General features: G+C 44.2%; 1 protein-coding gene across 11 annotated transcripts in view; it reads right to left on the bottom strand.

The window, feature by feature from the left end:
- Positions 1-22,250, bottom strand: part of RREB1 (ras responsive element binding protein 1) — a 305,141-nt gene that overhangs the window by 38,389 nt on the left and 244,502 nt on the right. For all 11 annotated transcript variants that reach the window (XM_033934745.1, XM_033934751.1, XM_033934744.1 and 8 more), the window contains one exon: positions 21,188-21,327. In XM_033934745.1, the coding sequence (XP_033790636.1) occupies positions 21,188-21,327 (140 nt within the window). The remainder of the gene's footprint in view (positions 1-21,187; positions 21,328-22,250) is intronic.

The raw sequence follows: 22,250 nt of genomic DNA on the forward strand, positions 1-22,250 counted from the left end.
GGTTTTAAACAGTGCTGTCACTGTACCAGCACCCCGGACCAGTTGCTGATTTTGGTCACCAAAAGCTGACATCACTGTTAGAAAATGACTCGGTGATTTTTAATAATTCACCGAAGTGCTCATTTTAATGTTGAAGAGCTCATTTGCATGGCAGTGTCAGAGACTGCTAAAAAAAACCTCGATAAAAACAAACAGAGATAAGCCGTTTTGATAATCTGCTGCTAAAATACGTGCAGGTTAAACCGTCGGAAAACAGTTTAGCGACGGCGTTAAAAGTTTTGAACCAGGGCCTCGATCTCTTTAGTGAACAGACCACCAAAGCATAAAAATGCCACATGGAAAAAGAAGTGATCTTGTTTATGATTTATGCGCCTTCTATGCATACCATACATCCATTTGCACACTTCTGCGTCACCTGATGACAAGGCAGTAAAATCGACTCAGAAATCTCTCTCTGAAACTTACCTAGGAAAGAAATAGCTAAACTGATTGGCTTTTACTTTTTTTGACTGGCAATTTTTCAGTGGAAAACAAGGCACATCATTTTGAAATGCAAAGTTACATACGCTGTTGACTCACTGATCTAACCCCACCTTCTACTATTAATTTCTATATCACCATCAGACATACACAGCACTGTACACAAACATGTAAGAGACAATCCCGGCTCAACAATCTATTCAAGAAAGATAAAGAGAACAAATGAGGGATCAGGGAGGCTCGTATGGGAGCCTGAGAATGGTTAAAACCAGAAGCCTTGCCTGGTTCTGACATCTGGGAGAGCAGATCTTTTGTAAAACAGGTGCCAGCTTGAGGCTGCAGGCCCAAATCATATAGGTGTCATTTTACTCAAAATCTGTTTGGGGAAACAGCTGTTTCTAATCTAATATAGTGTTTGTGTGTTGCGCATACTTGTGCAGGCTCAAGGTGACTTACAGTGTAATGAGAAAAGGATGCATATGACATGGAGGGGAATTGGGGGAAGAACGGGAGAATAGATAGGAAATAGAGAGAGAAGCCTGGTCAATATCAAGAGATTACTGAGGGTTCATGTAGAGAGGAATCTGTCCTCTCCCCCCAAATGAACGAGGAAGGTATCCAATGCCATGTGATTAGGGGTATAGAATCTGGAGCAGAATCTTAGAAGTTTGTTTGGTGTGGAGGGGGGAGGAAGCGAAGATATCTATGTACAGTGTTCCTTATTTGGAAAAAGTTTGATGCAAGATGGTTTGCATTCATGAGGCTGAAGGAGTCTGCTCAATTTGTCTGCCAAGACATTCTGCTTCCCCGTTAAGTAAACTACTCTGAGAAATATGCCGCGGGCAGTTTACCAATTCAAAATCTCTATTGCTTCCATGCAAAGTGGATGAGATCCTGTGTCCCCTTGCTTGTTCAGGTAGATCATGGCACTTGATTGTCTGTACAGACAAGCACTACCTGTTGGAGGAGATGGTCCTAGAATGTTTTGAGAGCACTGCTATTGCTTACAATTCGAGAAGATTGATATGAAGGGTTTATTCATATTGAGACCATACTCCTTGAGTGCGGAGGGTGTCTAACTGGGCACCCCATCCTAACATTGAAGCATCTGTGGTTAGAAAGTTATGATGTTGGGGGGGAGTGGGCTAGAAGGGAAGACCTTGAGTGAGATTGTGAGGAATCATCCGCCATTGGAGAGAGTGATGGAGGTCCAAGATGACACATATTGGACCAGATGTCCCATGGCTTCAGACCATTGGGCCAACTCAACAAAGTCCATTGTGAAACTCTGAGGTGAAGATGTGCCAGTCTTCTTGACTATTGTAACATCATCTGTTTGTCAAGTACTAAGAAAAATATGGCTAGGTTAAAATTGACGATCATATGACGTCTTTTTATCGCGAATTACATTGGCTCCCTGTGGAGGCCCGCGTCATCGTTAAGTTGGGATGCCCATATTATAAAGTTGCTTTTGGTTTGGCCCCCTTATATCTAGCAGATAGATTTTACATAGCGCCTCATAAGAATAGCAATAAGTCACATCCCTTTTTTGTTTTTCCATCCGTTAAGGGATGCAAAAGTAAGCTCTATCTTGAACATACCTTAGCATATCAAGCAGCTCATGACGATAAAGAGTTTTGATACCTACTGTTTACAACTAGTTCATATGAACAGTTAGAAAACAACTGATAATTTTTATTTTCTCAAAATTTCTGAACTAATCGCCTTCATTGTATTAATTTTTATAAACTTCTGAACTAATGGTTATGCGGTCTAGAAATCTGGTGGTATGTTATTTTATGCCATGTGATCAAGAAGGCATAACATCTGATGTGCGGAAGTGCATCGAAGGGAGGAGGCAGTTTGACATAGAATGAGCTTGACCCTGAGTAGTATCCAGGATAGCCCCTATGAACTCCAGCATTTGAGAAGGATACAAATGTGGCTTTTGGTAGTTGACTGCAAACTCGAGCAGCTCCAGGAGACAAACTGTTGAATTGATGGCATGCTGTTTATGATAATAAAGCCTTGATCAACCAGTTGTCTAAGTAGGGAAATATGTGAAACCTTATATGGAAAGAGAATAGAATCAAAACAAGTTAGCCTTGCTTAAGCAACAAATCCAGTAGCTGGGAAGCAAGGCCAATGCCAGGCAGACTTCTACAGTGTGACTCCAGATTATGACTAGACAGATCTCGAGAGGCTGGAGTGGGCTTCAATAGCAACTCCAGTAGTTGACAATTAGCCACTGCCAGACAAGGACAGCTTGAGGTCAAATATGCATATGTTACAGTATATTGTACTAGGATTTAACTTGTTGGGCAGACCAGATGGACCATGCAGGTCTTTATCTGCCATCATCTACTACGTTACGATGAACTCCCAGAAAACCTGACTGTCCCACACAATAGAAATCATGAGATTGCAACAACATGTCTGACAGTGAAACCACAAGCAGCAGACTTCCTTACAGGAAATTTTGCAGAGCAAGCCCAGAAAGAACTGGATAGGCCTACTGTTTAATAACAGAAAGTCAAGTTAAGGATGCAGCCTATATTTATATAAACATTCAAAATCTAAATACTACAACCTCCATATAATACCAGTAGCTTAATAATTTAGCATAGGCAATTTTTTTAAAGCACACACTGAATAAGGATACAATAAATATAAGTCGAAAGGTGGCCAAAACAGCAGGCAAACATAATGCATCATATGGAACAGGTTGTAGGCTTTTACAGAAGAAATGTCAATTTTGCCCCCTGGTTAAAAAAACCAAACAAACTGCAGTGCTAAAACAGCTGCCCAGCAACCCATTCAGCATTGTAAATACCATTCTGCTGGGGTTCTTATCTGTGGCCACTGCATGCATCAAAAGGATGCTTGCTCTGCCCTGCAGCTTGAATTAAGCATGACAATCCATCATAAACCGAGGGAGAAGAGTGTGGTGTAATGGTTACAACTACAGCCTCAGCATCCTGAGGTTGTGGGTTCAAATCCCAGCACTGAGCTACAGCCTCAGCATACTGAGGTTGTGGGTTCAAACCCCGGCACTACTCCTTGTGACCCTTGGCAAGTCACTTAATCCTCCTCTGCCCCAGGAACATTAGACAGACTGTGAGCCCACTGGGATAGAGAGGAAAAATGCTTGAGTATCTGATTTGTAACCTGTTCTGAGCTCCTTTGGGAGGATGGGCTAAAAAACCAGAATAAATCTTAAATAATAAAATGCTAGCCGCGCACGCGCACTTGCCTCGCGTGTTCCCTGATCCCTTTTCTGTCGGGATGTGGCAAGACAAGTGCGCATGCGCGCTTATTACGTCACTGAGAGCAGCGAATGCAGGAAGCGGAGTAAAAAAAACAACAACCGAGCGAGCCGGGCCGCTGAGAAAGCGCGGGAGGCCTGGCCCGGGCTGCGGACGGGTAAGAAGCTGGGGCAGTGAGCCTTCCCTGCGGCTGAAATGGAGCCTGGCCACCCTCCGCGACAGACCACAGGAGTCCGTGTCCTTTTCCGCTCACCCCCCTTCCCGCGGACCCGACTACCTTGGCGATTCAAGCAGCGTGTGCACCAGTCTTAACACGCTGCTTCGGGCCCTTCTACTTCCCTGATTTGCTCTGCCACGTCTCTGATGATATCATCAGGGACGTGCCAGAGTAAATCAGGCCAGTAGAAGGACCCGAAGCAGCGTGTGAAGACTGCTGCACACGTTGCTTGAATCGCCGGGTAGGTAGTCAGGCTCGTGGGAAGGGAAAGGAAGGGGGGGGCGCAAGGACTCTGGGGAGAATGGCAGACACCGGCCCTGTACTAACTCCCGTGGACAGGGGGAGCAGGAAGGGGTGCTGATGGACAGGGGTGAGGGAAATGAAGGGAGGCCTACTGCTGGACAGGGGGAGCAGGAAGAGGTGCTGATGGATAGGGGGGGGGAAATGAAGGGAGGCCTACTGCTGGACAGGGGGAGCAGGAAGAGATGCTGATGGACGGGGGGGGAAGGAATGGAGCCTATTGTTGGACAGGGGGAGCAGGAAGAGGTGCTGTTGGACACGGGGGGAGGGAAATGAAGGGAGGCCTACTGCTGGACAGAGGGAGCAGGAAGAGGTGATGATGGACGGGGGGGAAAGGAATGGAGGCCTATTGTTGGACAGGGGGAGCAGGAAGAGGTGCTGATGGACACGGGGGGGGAAATGAAGGGAGGCCTACTGCTGGACATGGGGAGCAGGAAGAGGTGCTGATGGACAGGAGGGTAAATGAAGGGAGGCCTACTGCTGGACAGAGGGAGCAGGAAGAGGTGATGATGGACACGGGGGAAAAATGAAGGGAGGCTTACTGCTGGACAGGAGGAGCAGGAAGAGGTGCTGATGGACAGGGGGGAGGTAAAACAAAGGGAGAAGGGCTGCTGCTGGATAAGGGGAGCAGTGAAGGGGTGGTGGTGGACACAGGGGAGGTAAAAATAAGAGAGAATGGACAGGAAAAAGCGGCTAAGGAGACAGAGAGAGAAAGAAATAAAGACAGACACACATATATTCTAGCACCCGTTAATGTAATGGGCTATAAAGCTAGTATAATATAAGCTCATTCCAGCCTATCCAATCATCCCATTGTTTGCAGGATATCTACTGTAAAGTCCTCATGCTCCAAGTTAGTGGAGTCTCAGCACATGAATGGCAGTGTTAGTCTTCATTCCTGGTATTCTACTGCACTTCAGCATCATTTGTCTTATTTCTCTATTTGCTATCTATACTCAATTAAAAATGTATTAATAGAGGCATAGAACCATTTATACATCAATATTCCTTTTAAGAAGGTGCCATTAAGGTAGCAAACTCCGATAAGGAAAAGGTTTTCAGAATTTTCTGATCCCCCCAAAATTGCACAAGGCAAAAACTCTTGTTAAAAGTGAAAGCACAAATTTTAAAATTCCTCCACATCTCTGATTCTGTTTACACAGGCATGTATTGTCTTGCCAGGATATGAGATACTTCTATTACTATACTATTCATTCCAGCTACAAGATGCATTAAATACAACAGCAGTCTCCCAGAATCTACCAGTATCTTTTGTCTATTGGAAGTTTTGTGGGGTTTTTTTACATCCCATTTTATCTTGGGAGTTGTAGCTATGATGCCTTCAGACCACAGCTCCCTTGAGAAGTCACTGAATATACCCTGGGCTTGGCCACTAGGTGTCATCATTGTGTGGTGGCTGGAACTCCTTTCCACCATCACCCAGATGCCTCCGAGTGCTGCCTCTGCAAAAGAAACTAGCTCCTATTAGCTTGAAAATCACACACTGGATCCAGGAAACAAGAGCACAGCATGATCTACCAAATTATCTTCCTAGTATCTTAAAATACACATTTGGGAATTTTTCCCTTTTTTTTCTCCTTACTTATACCATTCACCAGCCTGATGCATCATCAGTGCTGCTCCTTGGCTGGCACAAGGTATCTCAACAGTGAAACATAGAAGATGACGGCAGATAAAGGCCATAGCCCATCAGATCTGCCCACTGTACTGACCCACCCCCAAGTCTACTATCCTAGGGATCCCACTCCTGGTGACAGGTTCCCTTGGCTTAACCCTCTAAGGGATCCCACATGGGCATCCCATTTGCTCTTAAATTCTTGCACGCTGTTTGCCTCGATCACCTGCACCGGGAGCTTGTTCCAAGGATCAACCACTCTCTCGGTGAAGAAATATTTCCTGGTGTCGCCATGAAATTTCCCGCCCCTGAGTTTGAGCGAATGCCCTCTTGTGACTGAGGGTCCTTTGAGAAAGAGAATCTCTTCTTCCATCTCAATACAACTCAGACACAGGAGGGGATGACCACACAGCAAACATGGGAGATAACACAGGAGCAGTAAAGGATACCGTAAATGAAACTGTAAGGACAGCCAAGAGTAGAAGGTCCAAAAAGGTAACACGAAGGGAACTTAGATGCATGTATACAAATGCTAGAAGTCTAGGAAAGAAAATGGGAGAACTAGAGACGATAGCAAGACATGAGAACATGGATATCATTGGCATAACAGAAACATGGTGGAATGAAGAAAACAAATGGGACACAGTACTACAGGGATACAAACTATATAGAAGGGATCGAGAAGGGCAGAAAGGTGGAGGTATTGCCCTATATGTTAAGGAAGAAATAGATTCTGTTGGAATGATTACAACAGACAGGAAAGAGAAGCTGGAGTCCCTCTGGATCAAAATTCCTGGTCAAAATGGCGCAGATACAAAAATTGGCCTTTACTATCGTCCCCCAGGACAGGCGGAAGACACTGACTCAGAAATGATGGAGGAAATCAAACAAGTATGCAAGACAGGCAATGTAGTTATATTGGGAGACTTCAATCTCCCAGGAATAGACTGGAAACTAGGAGCCTCCAACTGCGGCAAGGAGGCAAAGTTCCTGGAGGTGCTAGGGGATTGCTTCCTGGAGCAAATGGTAAAAGAGCCGACAAGAGGCGACGCCACCTTGGACTTGGTCCTAAATGGTCTCACGGGACCGATAACAGAAGTAGAAGTCATGGCTCCACTGGGAACGAGTGATCACAATGTAATCAACTTTAAACTGGACATCGGGAAAGGGAAACATGCCAAAACCTTAACCACCACCTTAAACTTTAAAAAGGGTAAATACGATTGCATGAGAGCCATGGTAACAAAACGACTCGAGAAGATGGTGGACAAACTTGAAACAGTAGATCAGGCATGGTGCCTATTGAAAAATACTATTGCAGAAGCGCAAGATCTCTACATTCCGAGGATTTCTAAAGATCGGAGAACTAAAGGCAAAGGAAAACCGGCATGGCTTACCATACAGGTGAAGGAAGCCATAAAAGAAAAGAAGGACTCTTTCAAAAAATGGAAATGCACAAAGACAACCGAAGCCTGGAACAAACATAAAGATGAACAGAAGAAATGTCACAAGGTGGTGAGGGATGCAAAACAGGACTATGAGGAAAAAATAGCCCGGGAGGCCAAAAACTTCAAGCCCTTCTTTAGATACGTGAAGGGGAAAAAACCTGCAAAAGAGGCAGTGGGACCCCTGGACGACAAGGGAAGAAAAGGGTACATCAAGGAAGATAAACAGATCGCAGACAAACTAAATTCCTTCTTTGCGTCCGTCTTTACGAAGGAGGACACCTCAACAATACCTGAAGCGGAGAAACTGTTTACAGGAGAAATAGAGGACAGCCTCACCACAGTTGAAGTGAACTTAGATCAGATATACTACCAGATCGACAAACTTAAAAGTGACAAATCACCTGGACCGGATGAAATTCACCCAAGAGTCTTGAAGGAATTGAAGGTTGAAATCGGAGAGTTATTGCAAAAACTTGCAAACCTGTCAATCAGAACTGGTCAGATACCAGACGACTGGAAGAAAGCGAACGTCACGCCAATTTTCAAAAAAGGATCGAGAGGAGAACCGGGCAATTATAGACCTGTGAGTCTTACGTCTGTCCCAGGCAAGATGATTGAATCACTGATCAAGGATAGCATAGTTCAGCACTTGGACACACACGACTTGATGAAACCCAGTCAACATGGATTCAGGAAAGGGAAATCGTGTTTGACGAATTTACTCCAATTCTTTGAGACCGTGAACGAGCAAATTGATAGTGGAAAGCCGGTGGACATAATATACTTGGACTTCCAGAAAGCGTTCGACAAAGTTCCACACGAAAGACTTCTCAGGAAACTACAAAGCCATGGCATAGAGGGAGATATACAAAGATGGATTGGCAAATGGCTGGATAACAGGAAGCAGAGAGTGGGCATTAATGGGAAGTTCTCCGACTGGGAGATAGTGACTAGTGGTGTACCCCAGGGCTCAGTACTTGGACCGATCCTTTTTAATATTTATATCAATGACTTGGAAAACAGAACATCCAGTGAGATCATCAAGTTTGCAGATGACACAAAACTCTGCCGGGCAATCAGATCGCAGGAGGATAGTGAGGAACTCCAGAGCGATTTGTGTCGGTTAGAAAAATGGGCGGAGAAATGGCAGATGAAGTTCAACGTGGAGAAATGCAAGGTAATGCATTTAGGCAATAAGAATAAGGAATATGAGTACAGAATGTCAGGTGCAAGTCTGAGAAAAAGTGTACAAGAAAGGGATCTGGGTGTACTGATAGATAGGACCCTGAAGCCGTCAGCACAATGCGCGGCAGCGGCAAAGAAGGCAAATAGAATGTTGGGCATGATAAAGAAAGGAATCTCGAGTAGATCAGAGAAAGTTATAATGCCGCTTTATAGGGCAATGGTCAGACCCCACTTGGAATACTGGGTCCAACATTGGTCTCCCTACCTAAAGAAGGATATAAAACTGCTGGAGAGGGTGCAGAGACGAGCAACCAAACTAGTGAAGGGTATGGAGAAACTGGTATATGAGGATCGACTTAAAACACTGGGATTGTTCTCCCTTGAGAAAAGGAGACTGCGTGGGGATATGATCGAGACCTTCAAAATACTGAAAGGAATCGACAAAATAGAGCAGAGAAGATTATTTACATTGTCCAATTTGACACGGACAAGAGGACATGAAATGAAGCTAAGGGGGGACAAGTTCAGGACTAATGTCAGAAAGTTCTGCTTCACACAGAGAGTGGTTGGCATCTGGAATACTCTCCCAGGGGAGATTATTGTAGAATCGACAGTCCTAGGCTTCAAAAGCAAACTAGATGCATATCTCCTTGAGAGAGGCATATAAAGTATGGTTGGCTATAAAATAAACCAGGTGTATACCTGGCAGGGCCTCCGCGTGTGCGGATCGCCGGACTTGATGGACCGAAGGTCTGATCCGGAGATGGCGCTTCTTATGTTCTTATGTTAATATACTTAAACGTCTCAATCATGTCTCCTCTCTCCCTACGTTCCTCGAGTGAGTACAGCCGCAAATTTTTCAGCCTTTCCTTGTACGATAGATCGTTGAGCCCCTAGACCATCCTGGTGGCCATCCGTTGCACTGACTCTACTCTCAGCACATCTTTTCGGTAGTGTGGCCTCCAGAATTGCACACAGTATTCCAAATGAGGCCTCACCATGGTTCTGTATAATGGCATTATGACTTCAGGCTTCCGGCTGACGAAACTCCTGCGGATGCAACTTAACAACTGTCTTGCCTTAGATGAAGCCTTCTCCACATGATCAGCAGTTTTCATGTCTGCGCTGATGATCACTCCCAAGTCTCGTTCTGTTGAAGTTCTAGCTAAGGTCTCACCATTCAAGGTGTAAGTTCTGCACGGATTTCTGCTGCCGAGGTGCATGATCTTGCATTTCTTAGCATTGAAGCCCAGCTGCCAGGTCGAGGACCAAAGCTCCAACAAATGTAGGTCCTGTGTCATACTATCGGGTGAATTGCCATCTCTCACTATATTGCATAGTTTGGCGTTGTCAGCGAATAACGTTACCTTACCTTGAAGCCCCTGAGTTAGGTCAGCTATGAATATGTTGAAAAGGAGCGGGCCCAAGACTGAGTCCTGCGGTACTCCACTGGTCACCTCCGATGTTTTAGAGAGGGTACCGTTAACTACCACCCTCTGAAGTCTGCCACTCAGCCAGTCATTGACCCATGTAGTTAGTGTTTCTCCCAGCCCCATTGATTTCATCTTGCTCAACAGCCTGCGATGCGGGACACTATCGAAAGCTTTGCTGAAGTCTAGGTATACGACGTCCATGGATTCTCCCAAGTCTAACTGTTTTGTTACCCAGTCAAAGAAGCTGATGAGATTGGATTGGCAGGACCTACCCTTGGTGAATCCGTGTTGACTGGGATCCCGTAGATTCTCCTCATCCAAGATTGCGTCTAATTTACATTTGATTAGTGTTTCCATGAGTTTGCATACTATTGATGTGAGACTCACTGGTGTGTAGTTTGCAGCCTCTGCCCTGCAACCCTTTTTGTGCAGTGGAACGACACTAGCTGTTTTCCAGTCTATGGGGACTCTTCCCGAACTTAGGGAGAGATTGAAGAGTCCTGATAGCGGTTCTGCCAGGACATCACGCAGCTCACTGAGCACCCTGGGGTGTAGATTGTCTGGTCCCATGGCTTTGTTCACCTTGAGTCTTGCCAGTTCGTAGTAGACGTCGCCAGGTGTGAACTCGAAATTCTGAAATGGGTCTTCCACGCTGGGTCATCTTCCCCCACATGCACACATTAAAGTTTCAAAACTGTGTGCACATAGCCAAAAAGTATATTCCTTAATTTTAGGTGATAAAGAGCATAGGTACTTTTATCAGTTTGACAATTCAATCCTCAAACACAAGCTTTGCAGGCATTCTGAGTATTAGATTAGTTTGGGTGGCTGACAAGCATGCACTCACTTTTGCTATTAGGTGAACTGTGTAAAATTTATACACCAAAGTCAAGATACAGCTCTCCAGTCTAGCAGGAAGCCCACACAGGAGGAGGGGGCAGGAACCTGTGAACAATCCCTGACTCAGAGGCCTCATGATGATTGCCGCTATTAAGCACAGGTCACAGTCTCTGTGACCCCCCCATCCAGTATTTGAGATACCAATCTACTGTTTGGATACCAAAGAGATAGGCAGAGTAGGTTGTCGCCTAGGGCAGCAGCTTGTAGGGGGGGGGGGGCATTAATAGCAGACTGTAGTCAAACAATAGTTCCTGATACCCGCACTAACCTAACGAACCATCAGCGCAAACTTTCACCTGCAGCGAGGGTGGGCAATTTTCATTTATCTGGGCAAATATCTTTTTGAAAGTGCTTTCATTACACATGTACTATACAGTATACTGTATATATATGATGAACAGTTTAATCTTTAAAAATTGATGTCTAATTATGCCTTTTTACAAGTTTGTTTTGGAAGAGGTGGTGTTGGTGTGACCAGTGCTAGTTTAATAACCAAATTCTCATGGGAGGGGGGGTGGGAGACTTATGGCCTCTTTTACAAAGCCGCGCGGCAACAGCCCCGAAGCCCTTTAAATCTCTATGGGCTTCAGGGCCGTTAGCGCAGCACAACCGTTAGCATGGCTTTGTAAAAGAGGCGGTAAATGTTAAAATGGATGCAAAGCTTTAAGGTTTGCCTAGGGTGCCTAATAGCCTTACACTGGCCCTAACTAAGGTCTAACATGCAATATGGTCTTTGAGAACACAATCTCTTCCCACACTATCAAAAGTTTGTACCCTTAAAATTTCTCCTGAGAGGTGCACTTGTTGCAGGACCTCCCTGCAACGCTGTTCATACTGAAATCCTGGCACCTTCTACCTTCTCGCACTCTTCACTTTCATGACACACCTAAGGACAAGGTTCACAGATTCCAGCTCAGCCTAACAAAGACTAGAGAAGTAAGCAAAACACTGGAACACCTGCCAGTGATGTGAAAAATAACCACCTGATCCTCTCAGCACCTGCTGGCTGGGGCTTCAGCCAAGAAAACAAAACTGAAAACGGTCTAAAACAACTTTATCCACAGTCAAGGCAGCATTTATCAGCTGGAGGCTTCGTTACAACAAGTCACTCCTTAAGGCTGCCAGCTCACAGGTCTCTAGTATCTCCAAGTTGCCCCCTAAGGTCCACCGAGGTCATTACAAATCCACTAGTTTAGAGACATTGCCAGATCTTCTGGCTCCTAAAATCTCACAAGTTTTGCAGCCCTCACTTGCCACTCCCAGCTGAAATGAGCGCAACTGTATCATCGAGTGCAAGGTGAGAGCCCCCTGCCTGGCATCTCAGTATCGGAGATCTCTGCAGTTCAGAAATCCATGCCAGGCAGGAAGCAATGGTTGCCAGGACACATTATTTAAGAGAAAAACTGGGCGTCCACTTCTCTGTGTTTCCAGAAATCTTCAAAGAAATTCACCATTTAGCCAAAGAAGCATCAGGAGCCCGGTTTTCTTACTATAATGGCTGTAAATCATGAAATGCTAGGTGAGCAATGTTTAGAATGAAAAAGATCAGGTGACCTGCACTCCCCTGCCCTATCAAATACACTTTCAGCCTCCACACTCGAAGGCCTGTGTCCTTCTCACCTTGACTTGCACAAAGCAAACTAATGTATACAAAAAGAAAAGCAAAACTATAGAAAGGTGGGGAGGATATTTTCGGTAGATCTTTCTTAAAAGGCAAAACTAGTGAAAACCAATGCCAAGCCAGCACTGGATGTGAAAATCCCACAGCACACAAAACAGTGTGAACTTCTGAGAATTGGGTAAGGGATGGGAGGAGAACCTCGCCAGCTCTCTCTCTCTCTGTACCTGGCCACATCCCAAACAGGATGGTAACGTTCCAGAAAGCCTAGCCGGATGGTGGCTTGGAGCAGTCCAGATGTATGATTTACTGTGAAACTGGCACCAGATGCTGGACCTGCCTGACAGGTTTCCAACTCTTAACAGTTTCCATTCTTAACAGATGAAGACAAGAATATTTTTACAGGAGGGTTTTAGCTTGTAAACCTAAATTTCAAATAAATTTTAAAAATTATTATAAATTACAGGCCGGTAAGCCTCACTTTAGTGCCGGGCAAAAACAGTGGAAACAATTATAAAAACTAAAATTATGGAACATATAGACACACATGATTTAATGGAAGAGAGCCTGCATGGGTTCAGCCAAAGGAGGAGGTCTTGCCTCACCAATTTGCATAACTTCTTTGAAGGTGTGAATAAACATGTGGATAAAGGTAAGCCAGTTGATATAATGTATCTAGATTTTCGGGAAGTTTTTAACAAAGTTCCTCATGAGAGGTTCCTGAGAAAACTAAAAATTCATGGGATATGAGGCAATGTTCTGCTGTGGATTAGGAATTGGTTATCAGACAGAAATAGAGGGTAGGGTTAAATAGCCATTTTTCTCAATGAAGGAGGGTAAATAGTAGAGTGCTACAGGGTTCGGGGACCAGTGCTATTTAACTTATTTATAAAGGATCTGGAAATTGGTACCATAAGTGAGGTGATTAAATTTGTAGATGACACTAAACTGTTCAAAATTGTTAAAATGTATACAGACTATGAAATATTGCAGGCAGACCTTAGGAAATTGGAAGACTGGGTGTCTAAATGGCAGTTGAAATTTAATGTGGACAAATGCAAAGTGATACACATTAGGAAGAATAACCCAAATCATGGTTACCAGATGCTAGAGTCCACCTTGGGGCTCAGCTTGCAAGAAAAAGATCTGGGTGTCATAGTAGGTAATATGCTTAAACCTTCCACCCAATGTGCAGTGGCAGCCAAAAAAGCAAACAGCATAAAAGCAAACAAGATGCTAGGAATTATTTGAAAAGGGATGGTAAACAGAACTAAGAATGTTATAATACCTCTGTTTTGCTCCATGCTTCGACCTCACTTTGAGTACTGTGTTCAATTCTGGTCGCCTTATCTCAAAAAAGATATAGCAGAACTAGAAAAGGTTCAAAGAACAGCGATCAAGGGGATCAATCCAGTACTTGCAGATACTGTGTGCAGATACTGTGTGCAGATACTGTGTGCAGATACTGTGTGCAATTCTGGAGGCCACATTACCATAAAGACGTGCTTAGAGTCGAGTCGGTTCAGCGGATGGCCACTAGGACGATCTTGGGGTTCAAGGGTCTCTCGTACGAAGAGAGACTGAGCAGACTGCGGCTCTACACTCTTGAGGAATGCAGGGAGAGGGGGGACATGATTGAGACATTTAAATACATCACAGGATGTGTCGAGGTGGAAGATGACATCCTCTTCCCCAAAGGACCCTCGATCACAAGAGGGCATCCGCTTAAACTCAGAGGGGGGAAATTTAGTAGTGACACCAGGAAGTATTTTTTCACGGAAAGAGTGGTAGATCACTGGAATAAGCTTCCGGTGCAGGTGGTCGAGGCCACCGGCGTGCTTGACTTTAAGAGCAAATGGGACATATATGTGGGATCCCTACATAAGACGATTCACTAGCATCTAGACTTATTGGGGTGGGTCAGTAGTGTGGGCAGACTTGGTGGGCTATAGCCCTTTTCTGCCGTCATCTTTCTATGTTTCTATGTTTCTATATTACCAAGCAATTGCAGCCAACAGGCCAAGGATCTCCAGAATTTGGAGTCTCAGCTTCAGTTTGCAAAGCTCTGGAAGAAAAGCATGGCCCTCCGCCATGTTGAAGTGCACCCCCAGGTACTTCAAGGACTGTGTCGGCTCCAGATGGCCCTTCTGAAAGTTGATCACCCAATCCAGATCTTGCGAGAGCTGGACCACTTTTACCACTGCCATGTCGCAGGCAGCCTTGGACAGTGTTCAAAATCAACCAATTGTCCAGTTATGGATGCATTTGGAGCCCTGCCTTGTGTATGTGAGCTGCTACCACAACCAACATTTTGGTTAAGGTGTGAGGCACTGTTGCCAGCCGAAGAGAAACGCCGAGAGCTAGAAATGCCGTTCCAACACATAGAACCTGAGGAACTTACTGTGTGCATAGGAATATGCAAATATGTTTCTGCAAGAGCCAGAGATGCCAGGAATTCTCTCCAGCACCAAGGAAGTGATAACCAACCTAACCTAAACTAAATCTTAAGTTTGTATACCGCATCATCTCCATAAAGATAGAGCTCGGCACTGTTTCCATGGTGGAATCACAGGACCCTCAGGGCTACGTTAGCAGAACTGGCCTCCAAACATCTTAGTCTTTCTTTGGCACAATGAATTATATGGAGTATCTGCCCGAGTCCGCTGCACTGCCTTCGGTTGTCCTCCGGGAGAATCTACAAAGAGATCTGGGAAAGGTCGAAGAATTCCAGTTTGTAGCCCTCTCGAATGATGTCCAGCACTGATTGGTCTGAACAGATCACTCTCCAGGCCTCCCAGTGGGTTGACAGCCTCCCCCCTCTCCCCAGACAGGGCAAACCAACTTCTATCCTGGCATCACTAGGACTTCTTAGAGGCCCCCGCCGAGTGCAGAGCTGCTCCTTGGGCATGTCTGGTACCCCTAAAATATTGTCAAAATTTCTGAAACGCTCTGCGTGTAAGAGCCTGCAGCAGTCTGACAAAAACGTCAAGACCACAAAAGGAACCATGCTGTCTGGAAGCAACCTAGGTTGATGATCCGCTACACTGGCCATAAGATCATTCAGCTCTTTTCCAAAAAACATGTGACCCATAAAAAGTAGTCTGCTCAAGGTAGCTTTAGATACAGAATCTCAAACCCATTGTCGAATTGTAGTATGGATTCCATGGACTGACATCTCTCTCCTTCCCTCCCTCCCCCCAGTAGTCCAACTTACCCCTTCCTCCTTCCTTCCTCCCAGTGATCCAACATCTCTTTCCTTCCTTTCCACAGTCTGGCATCTCTCTACTACTACTACTACTACTACTACTACTACTACTACTACTACTACTACTACTACTATAATTATTATTTTTATAGCACTACCAGACTTCTCTCCTTCCATTCTCTGGTCTGGCATCTCTCCTTTCCTTGAGTCATCTCTCCTCCTCTCCCCAGTGTAACATTTCTCTCTCCCTTCCCTCCTTTCTTCCCCTTGCAGTCCAATATCTCCCCTCCCCCTTCCTGGCCCTCATCCCAGTCCAACATTTCTCCCTTCTTTCCACTAATCCAACATTTCTTTCTCTCTTCCTCCTGCATGCTTCCTCTAATCTAGCCCTCCTACCCTCCCCTAACCAACATCACTCTCTCTCTCTCCATGAGTCTGACTTTTCACTCTCTGCTCTCTCTCCCTTCCCCCGAGTATAACATTTTTCCTTCCCTTCTTTCTGCACTTCCCATCCATCTCTCCCTCTCTCTCTCCTTGAGTCCAACTTTTCATTCTCTGCTCTCTCTCCCTTTCCCTGAGTATAACATTTTTACTTCCCTTCTTTCTACCCTCCCCATCCATCTCTCTCTCCATGAGTCCAACACTTTCTGCCTCCTACATGCTTTCTCTCTTTCTCCTTGCCCCTTCCCTCGTGTGACATCCCTCCTTCCCACCCCCAGTCCATTTCTCCCCAACCCCACTCACATGCTCTCTCCCCATGCACTATTTATCCCTCTCCTCCACCCCATGTCCATTTCTCCCTCCCTCATCATTCTCACCCATCCTGCAACAATTTTCCTTCCTTCCCTCCCTCAACCCAACTCACAACCAATATGCTCTCTCCCCATGCACCATCTCACCCTCTCCTCCAGTGTGCAGCACCTTTCCTTTACCTCCCTTTCAAGTCCATCAGCACCTTTCCTTTCCCCTTCTGCCAGGTCCAGCAGCACCTCTTCTCCATTCCCTTGCCATCCCCCCTGTCCAGCAGCACCTCTTCCTCTCTCCTGTCCAACAGCACCTCTTCCTCTCTCCATGTCCAGCAGTACCCCTTCTCCCTTTCCCATGTTCAGCAGTACCTCTTCTCCCTTCCCTTTCCCTCTTCCCCATGTCCAGCAGTACCCCTTCTTCTTCTCTCCTCCCCTTCCCCATGTCCAGCAGTATCACTTCTCCCCCCTTCCCCTCCTTCCCTGTGTCCAGCAGTACATTTTCTCCCTTACTGTGTCCAGCAGTACTTTGTCTCCCTTCCCTTTCCTGCCTCCCCTGTCCAGCAGTACCTCTATTCTCCCTAGCGGCAGCTTACTGTGTGCTTTTAACTTCCCCACACAGCTGTCGCTAAAGTTTCGTCAGGCAGCCTTGAGGCTTTTGCTAAGCTGGTCCGCCTTCGACGAAAGAGGATGTTGCATCATTAGAGGCGGGCTGGCCTAGCAAGGGCCCTAAGGCTGCCTTATGGAACCGCGGCTAAACTAATGCTAGCGGCTGCTGTGTGGGGAAGCTAAAAGCACACAGTGAACTGCTGGTCCAGGGAGGGGGAAGCAGAGAGAGAAGGTGAAGAAGACGGGAGATACTCGACAGCAGAAGGAAGTTGGGCGACATACAGCACTGGAAACCGTGTAACACCTGGGGTACTCATACCGCGTGTTGAGAAACTGTTAATTCACCAACAGGAAGACAGACCCTGTAAAGCAGTGGTCTCAAACTCAAATCCTTTGCAGGGCCACATTTTGTATTTGTAGGTACTTGGAGGGCCTCAGAAAAAAATAGCTAATGTCTTATTAAAGAAATTACAATTTTGCTTGAGGTAAAATTCTTTATAGTTTATAAATCTTTACTTTTGGCTAAGTCTTAATAATAATATTGTCGTTTATAGCTAAAGAGACATATGATCAAGAAACTGTTTTATTTTATTTTTGTGATTATGATAAACATACCGAGGGCCTCAAAATAGTACTTGGTGAGCCGCATGTGGCCCCCGGGCCGCCAGTTTGAGACCACTGCTGTAAAGTGAATAGCTAAGGTCAAAAGCAGTGCCTGTGGAAGAAGAGAAATCTGAACCTAGGCTTCCTGGTTCACAACCCACTCACTGCTCTACCAACTAAGCTATTCCTCCCAACCCTTCCTTCTCCAAGACTCCACTTATCTTCATAAAACAAAGATCTGGTTTGGCAGGAAGAGCTTTAAAAAAAAAATAGCTCTTGAAACATCAACATTTCCTCTGAAATAGGAAATCTCATAACAGAAAGAGTGACTCCCTGAAGAATCTCGTTGCTTTCTGGCTGGAATTATCTAAAGAACTTTGTTTTTGTTTCTGCTAGCAGTGTGGCTTTCAGGCCTGGAGTCATTTCACATTGGAGGTCTATATTTAGGAGACAAGTGGCAGTAAAGGAACAGAGCTGCTGTTTATGTTCCAGGTTATAGCCTGGACCTCAGACATCTCCTAGACTCCATCTACAAGTATGGGACAGCCAGCCCACATTGAGGTTTGGATTTTGTGACATGTTACAATTTTAGCTCTGACTTTACAGGATTAGGAGTACAGTACAATACTACCCAGCCCAGCTCAGACTGATTCGTGGCAGAGAAACACATGAGCGTTTGCTAAATAAAAAGATGACTATTGTCTTTCCTCTAATAAGAACACTTGAAAAAAAGAAAGTAATCTAATAAGTCTTAAAAGCAACAAAAATTCAGATCTTCCACTTTTTCTGGTTTTCTTTTTTTTGTATGAGGATATACTGAGCACCACAAGTCTGGAAAAAAACCTCTCCCAGCACTAGAGCTCTAACTAAAATCCGTGTGCCTCTGTATTGGTTCTTACCAGAACCTCCTGAAGTGTGTTTGGCTGATACAAGGCACAAATAACCAAGGAGTACATATTTGCAAGATCTTCCAAAACTGGAAATTGTAGCCAAAATAAAGAGATGCACACCCTTAGTGCCAATCACTCTGTAAAACCATAAGAAAGCAGGCCTGCACAGCAACAACAAAAAATGAAGATAAAACATAATCAAGAGGAGTCCAGCAGTGGGGCAGTGTGACTGATGCCAGGCGGACTTCTACAGCCTGTGTACCATGTGCGGCAATATGAACCAAGGGCTAGAAGGCACCTTTTTACTAAATTCATATTGTCAGAATACAGGTCTTGCCTATCTGAAGGGAGAGGAGAAAAGCACAGTTACTTACCGTAACAGAAAGAGATACAAGCGGCCAACCAATTAGAAATGGTCCGCTTAGAAACAGAGTGACCTAAGCGATTAGGATCGAAAGAGAGGAACAGCTGAGGAGCAGAACGATGAGGAGCGGTGCGCTTCAAGTAGAAGGCCAGTGCACGCTTACAATCAAGAAAATGCAGAGCCACCTCACCAGGGTGAGAATGGGGCTTCGGAAAGAACACAGGAAGGACAATGGATTGGTTTATGTGAAACTCAGAAACAACCTTAGGCAAGAACTTATGATGGGTATGGAGGACCACCTTATCAAGATGGAAAACAGTTTGGAATGCTCTGGCTTTGTGAAAAAGTGAAAGGGCACTAAGGACCAGATTCTGTATAGGGCGCCTACAACGGGCGCTGCTAGACACCCTAATCGAGGATGCCTAGCGAAGCCTAATTTCACAATCCGTGCTCAACTTTTCATTTATTGAATTATTTTTTATCCTTTTTCAAACAATATCACAAGTATCGACTTGTTACAGCAAATCAGAGTATTGAATAGTAACATACAATAAAGTCCAATATTAACATAATATTCTAGGAAAATCCTTCCAGTATTTAATTTTTACAAATTGAAATTAAGAACTTTTAAAGGAAATTTTTAACTCTTCAGAAGACCTCAATTATACAGAGAGAGACAAAATTTCAGAGATAGGGAGATCTCATTCATAGAAGATACTGATCATTATAATAAAGAAATAGCTTAATGTGTTTTAAACTTCCGGTCATTAATTAATGCTACCCTAACAGCATTTTCTTAGTATCCAGAAAGCTACGAAGATGTTCAGGCATGTAAAAGATATATTTAATTCCGGTGTATCTTATCAAACATTTACAAGGATAACTAAGCAAAAAGGTTGCACCCAAACTTTTTACTTCCTCATGCATAGCAAGAAACAGCTTCCTCCGAAATCTGGCCTTAAGCGTTCTCTTCCTCTGCCTCCCCGCTGTTCACCCCTCCCCCTACTCAACTTAAAAAAAAATAAATCCCCCAAAAACGCACTCCACAGCATTGAAAAGACTAGAGATATCAAATGCAAATATGGTACAAAGAACATGGTGCAAAATACATAATTTTGAGAAATATGAAACAGGTGATAAATGAATGCATCTCTTCACATGCAGAACTATTATCATGTGGTTTTAATGGCAAAAGCTGCAAATGGCAACAAAAAATAAGAATAAAAATTTAGATTACCAAAAAGGTATGTTTGCATAAATAAGTTAGAGCAAACATAAAAGATAAAAAGGTGAAAAGGAACTGCATTAAAAAAAAATAATTGTGATTATGTTTATATGGGTATGCACCGGCGATTACATATGATTAGGACAAAACTAACACTCCAGTAATGAACGCATCGGTGGAAAAGTGTGGATCAATGAATGGCACTCAGAAGATATAGAATCAAATCAAGGCAGAGAAGCGCAAACTAAAATAAGTGTAGAAGAAATGTAGAAAAAAATACCATGCACTACAAATATACTGTAAAACAGGGGTGTCCAACCTGCGGCCCCATGAAGTATTTTGTGTGGCCCCGGTCGAGGGCGATGCAGTGTTTTCCTCGGCTGCCCCCGGGTGTTTACTGTCTTCCTCCTCTTGTCTTGCTGTAGCGTTTGTGTGGCCCCAGAAAATTTTTTTTCAGCCAATGCGGCCCAGGGAAGCCAAAAGGTTGGACACCCCTGCCAGTGTAAAATGTAATGTAATTTATTTCTTATATACCGCTACATCCGTTAGGTTCTAAGCGGTTTGAAGAAAATATACATTAAGATTATAAATGAGAAGTAAGAAGGTACTTAAAAATTCCCTTACTGTCCCGAAGGCTCACAATCTAACTAAAGTACCTGGAAATTAATAAAGAAGAGAAAATAAAGATGGTTGAGAAAAGAAAAATTCTATGTGAATTTATAGGATGGAAATTAAACTGACAGTGAAGAACTGTATGAAAAATACATATGGAATACATAAATACATAAAACAAGAAGATCTATGTGTAGAAAGGATTTTATTCACAACACAATAAAGTGGTGTGCAACAGTCTAATCTGGATGCAACATGTTGGCAAAGCATGTTGGGATTTATGTGACCACTGTGCTGTGAATTAATATCCTTCTAAACAGAGCTGCTCTTGTTTTTTGCTATTTATAATGCATACCATTTTTTTTCTGCTAAATATAGGACATAAAGATAAGTTAATCCATATATCTTTATACAGCAGCTTTTCCTCCTGAATACTGGCCCCGCTGTTCTTACCTCAGTGTGGTTTCAGGATGGGCTTCCATGTGGGTTTCCAGAACAAACTTGCATGTAAACTCCTTAAAGCACACAGGACAGTGGAAGATATCTTCTGCATTCTTTTTGACAGGTTCACTGGGCCGACTTTCTTCAACCACCTTTATGATGTGGAAATGCATATAATATGCATAAATTTCCAATAATTATGAGCATGAAGCACATAAGCACTTTTCATACTAGCATGACCTCACTAAAATCTAAGGAATCATGACTGAAAAGATGACGAATATTTAATACTTGATGCTTATTAGAAGGCCAAAGTTGAAGATGTGGGGAGAGGAGACACAAACTAACAGTAGCATAATCTTTAGGCCTGCAAAGGATCTGATCAATACTCTTTCAATCTTTGAACTTGATTTACAAGTTTTATTACCAAAGGGTAATTTTAAAAATAGGATCCTAGGCAGAACACACAGGTGTATATGTACCTTTATAAATAACCCCAAGGCAAGCATAATAGGCGCATATGAGTGACCTTTATAATACATATGGATAAGTGCCAATCTCATCCCAGCTCCAATACTCTCTGCCCCCTCACCCCAGGAACACTTATGCATATAGGTAGCAATTCTCTAAAGGAGTGCCAGATGTAGGTGTCAAATGTAGCTTGGGGAAAGCCTATTCTACAATGGCATCTGGGTGTCCAGATTCTGTTGACACTCACTGGTCCGCAGGAAGACACTTGGCAGCTCTCCTTCAGCTCATGTGAATCCAAAGTAGCTCCAACTTAAAAATTAGAGAACAACACTGGCTTAGATGTTCTTGGGGGAGGAGAGCAATTGTAAAGGTTCAGGGAATGAGAGGGGGAATTTCAAGGAAAGGGGAGTGGGAGGGAGGATCAGGACCTAGGCTAATAATTTATGTAGGTCCCGGTTGATATTCAGCCGGGACCTGCATAAGACCCAGCAGCTAGCACCTGGATGTTCAGTGATGGTGCCCAGACACGGCCAAGCATTGAATATCGGTAGCTAATTCTGCCTAAGGGCTAAAATATGGTAAATTGTAATCTGTTAATTGTATA

This window comes from Geotrypetes seraphini, chromosome 2 (genome assembly GCF_902459505.1).
Source record: "Geotrypetes seraphini chromosome 2, aGeoSer1.1, whole genome shotgun sequence".
NCBI classification, from domain to species: domain Eukaryota; kingdom Metazoa; phylum Chordata; class Amphibia; order Gymnophiona; family Dermophiidae; genus Geotrypetes; species Geotrypetes seraphini.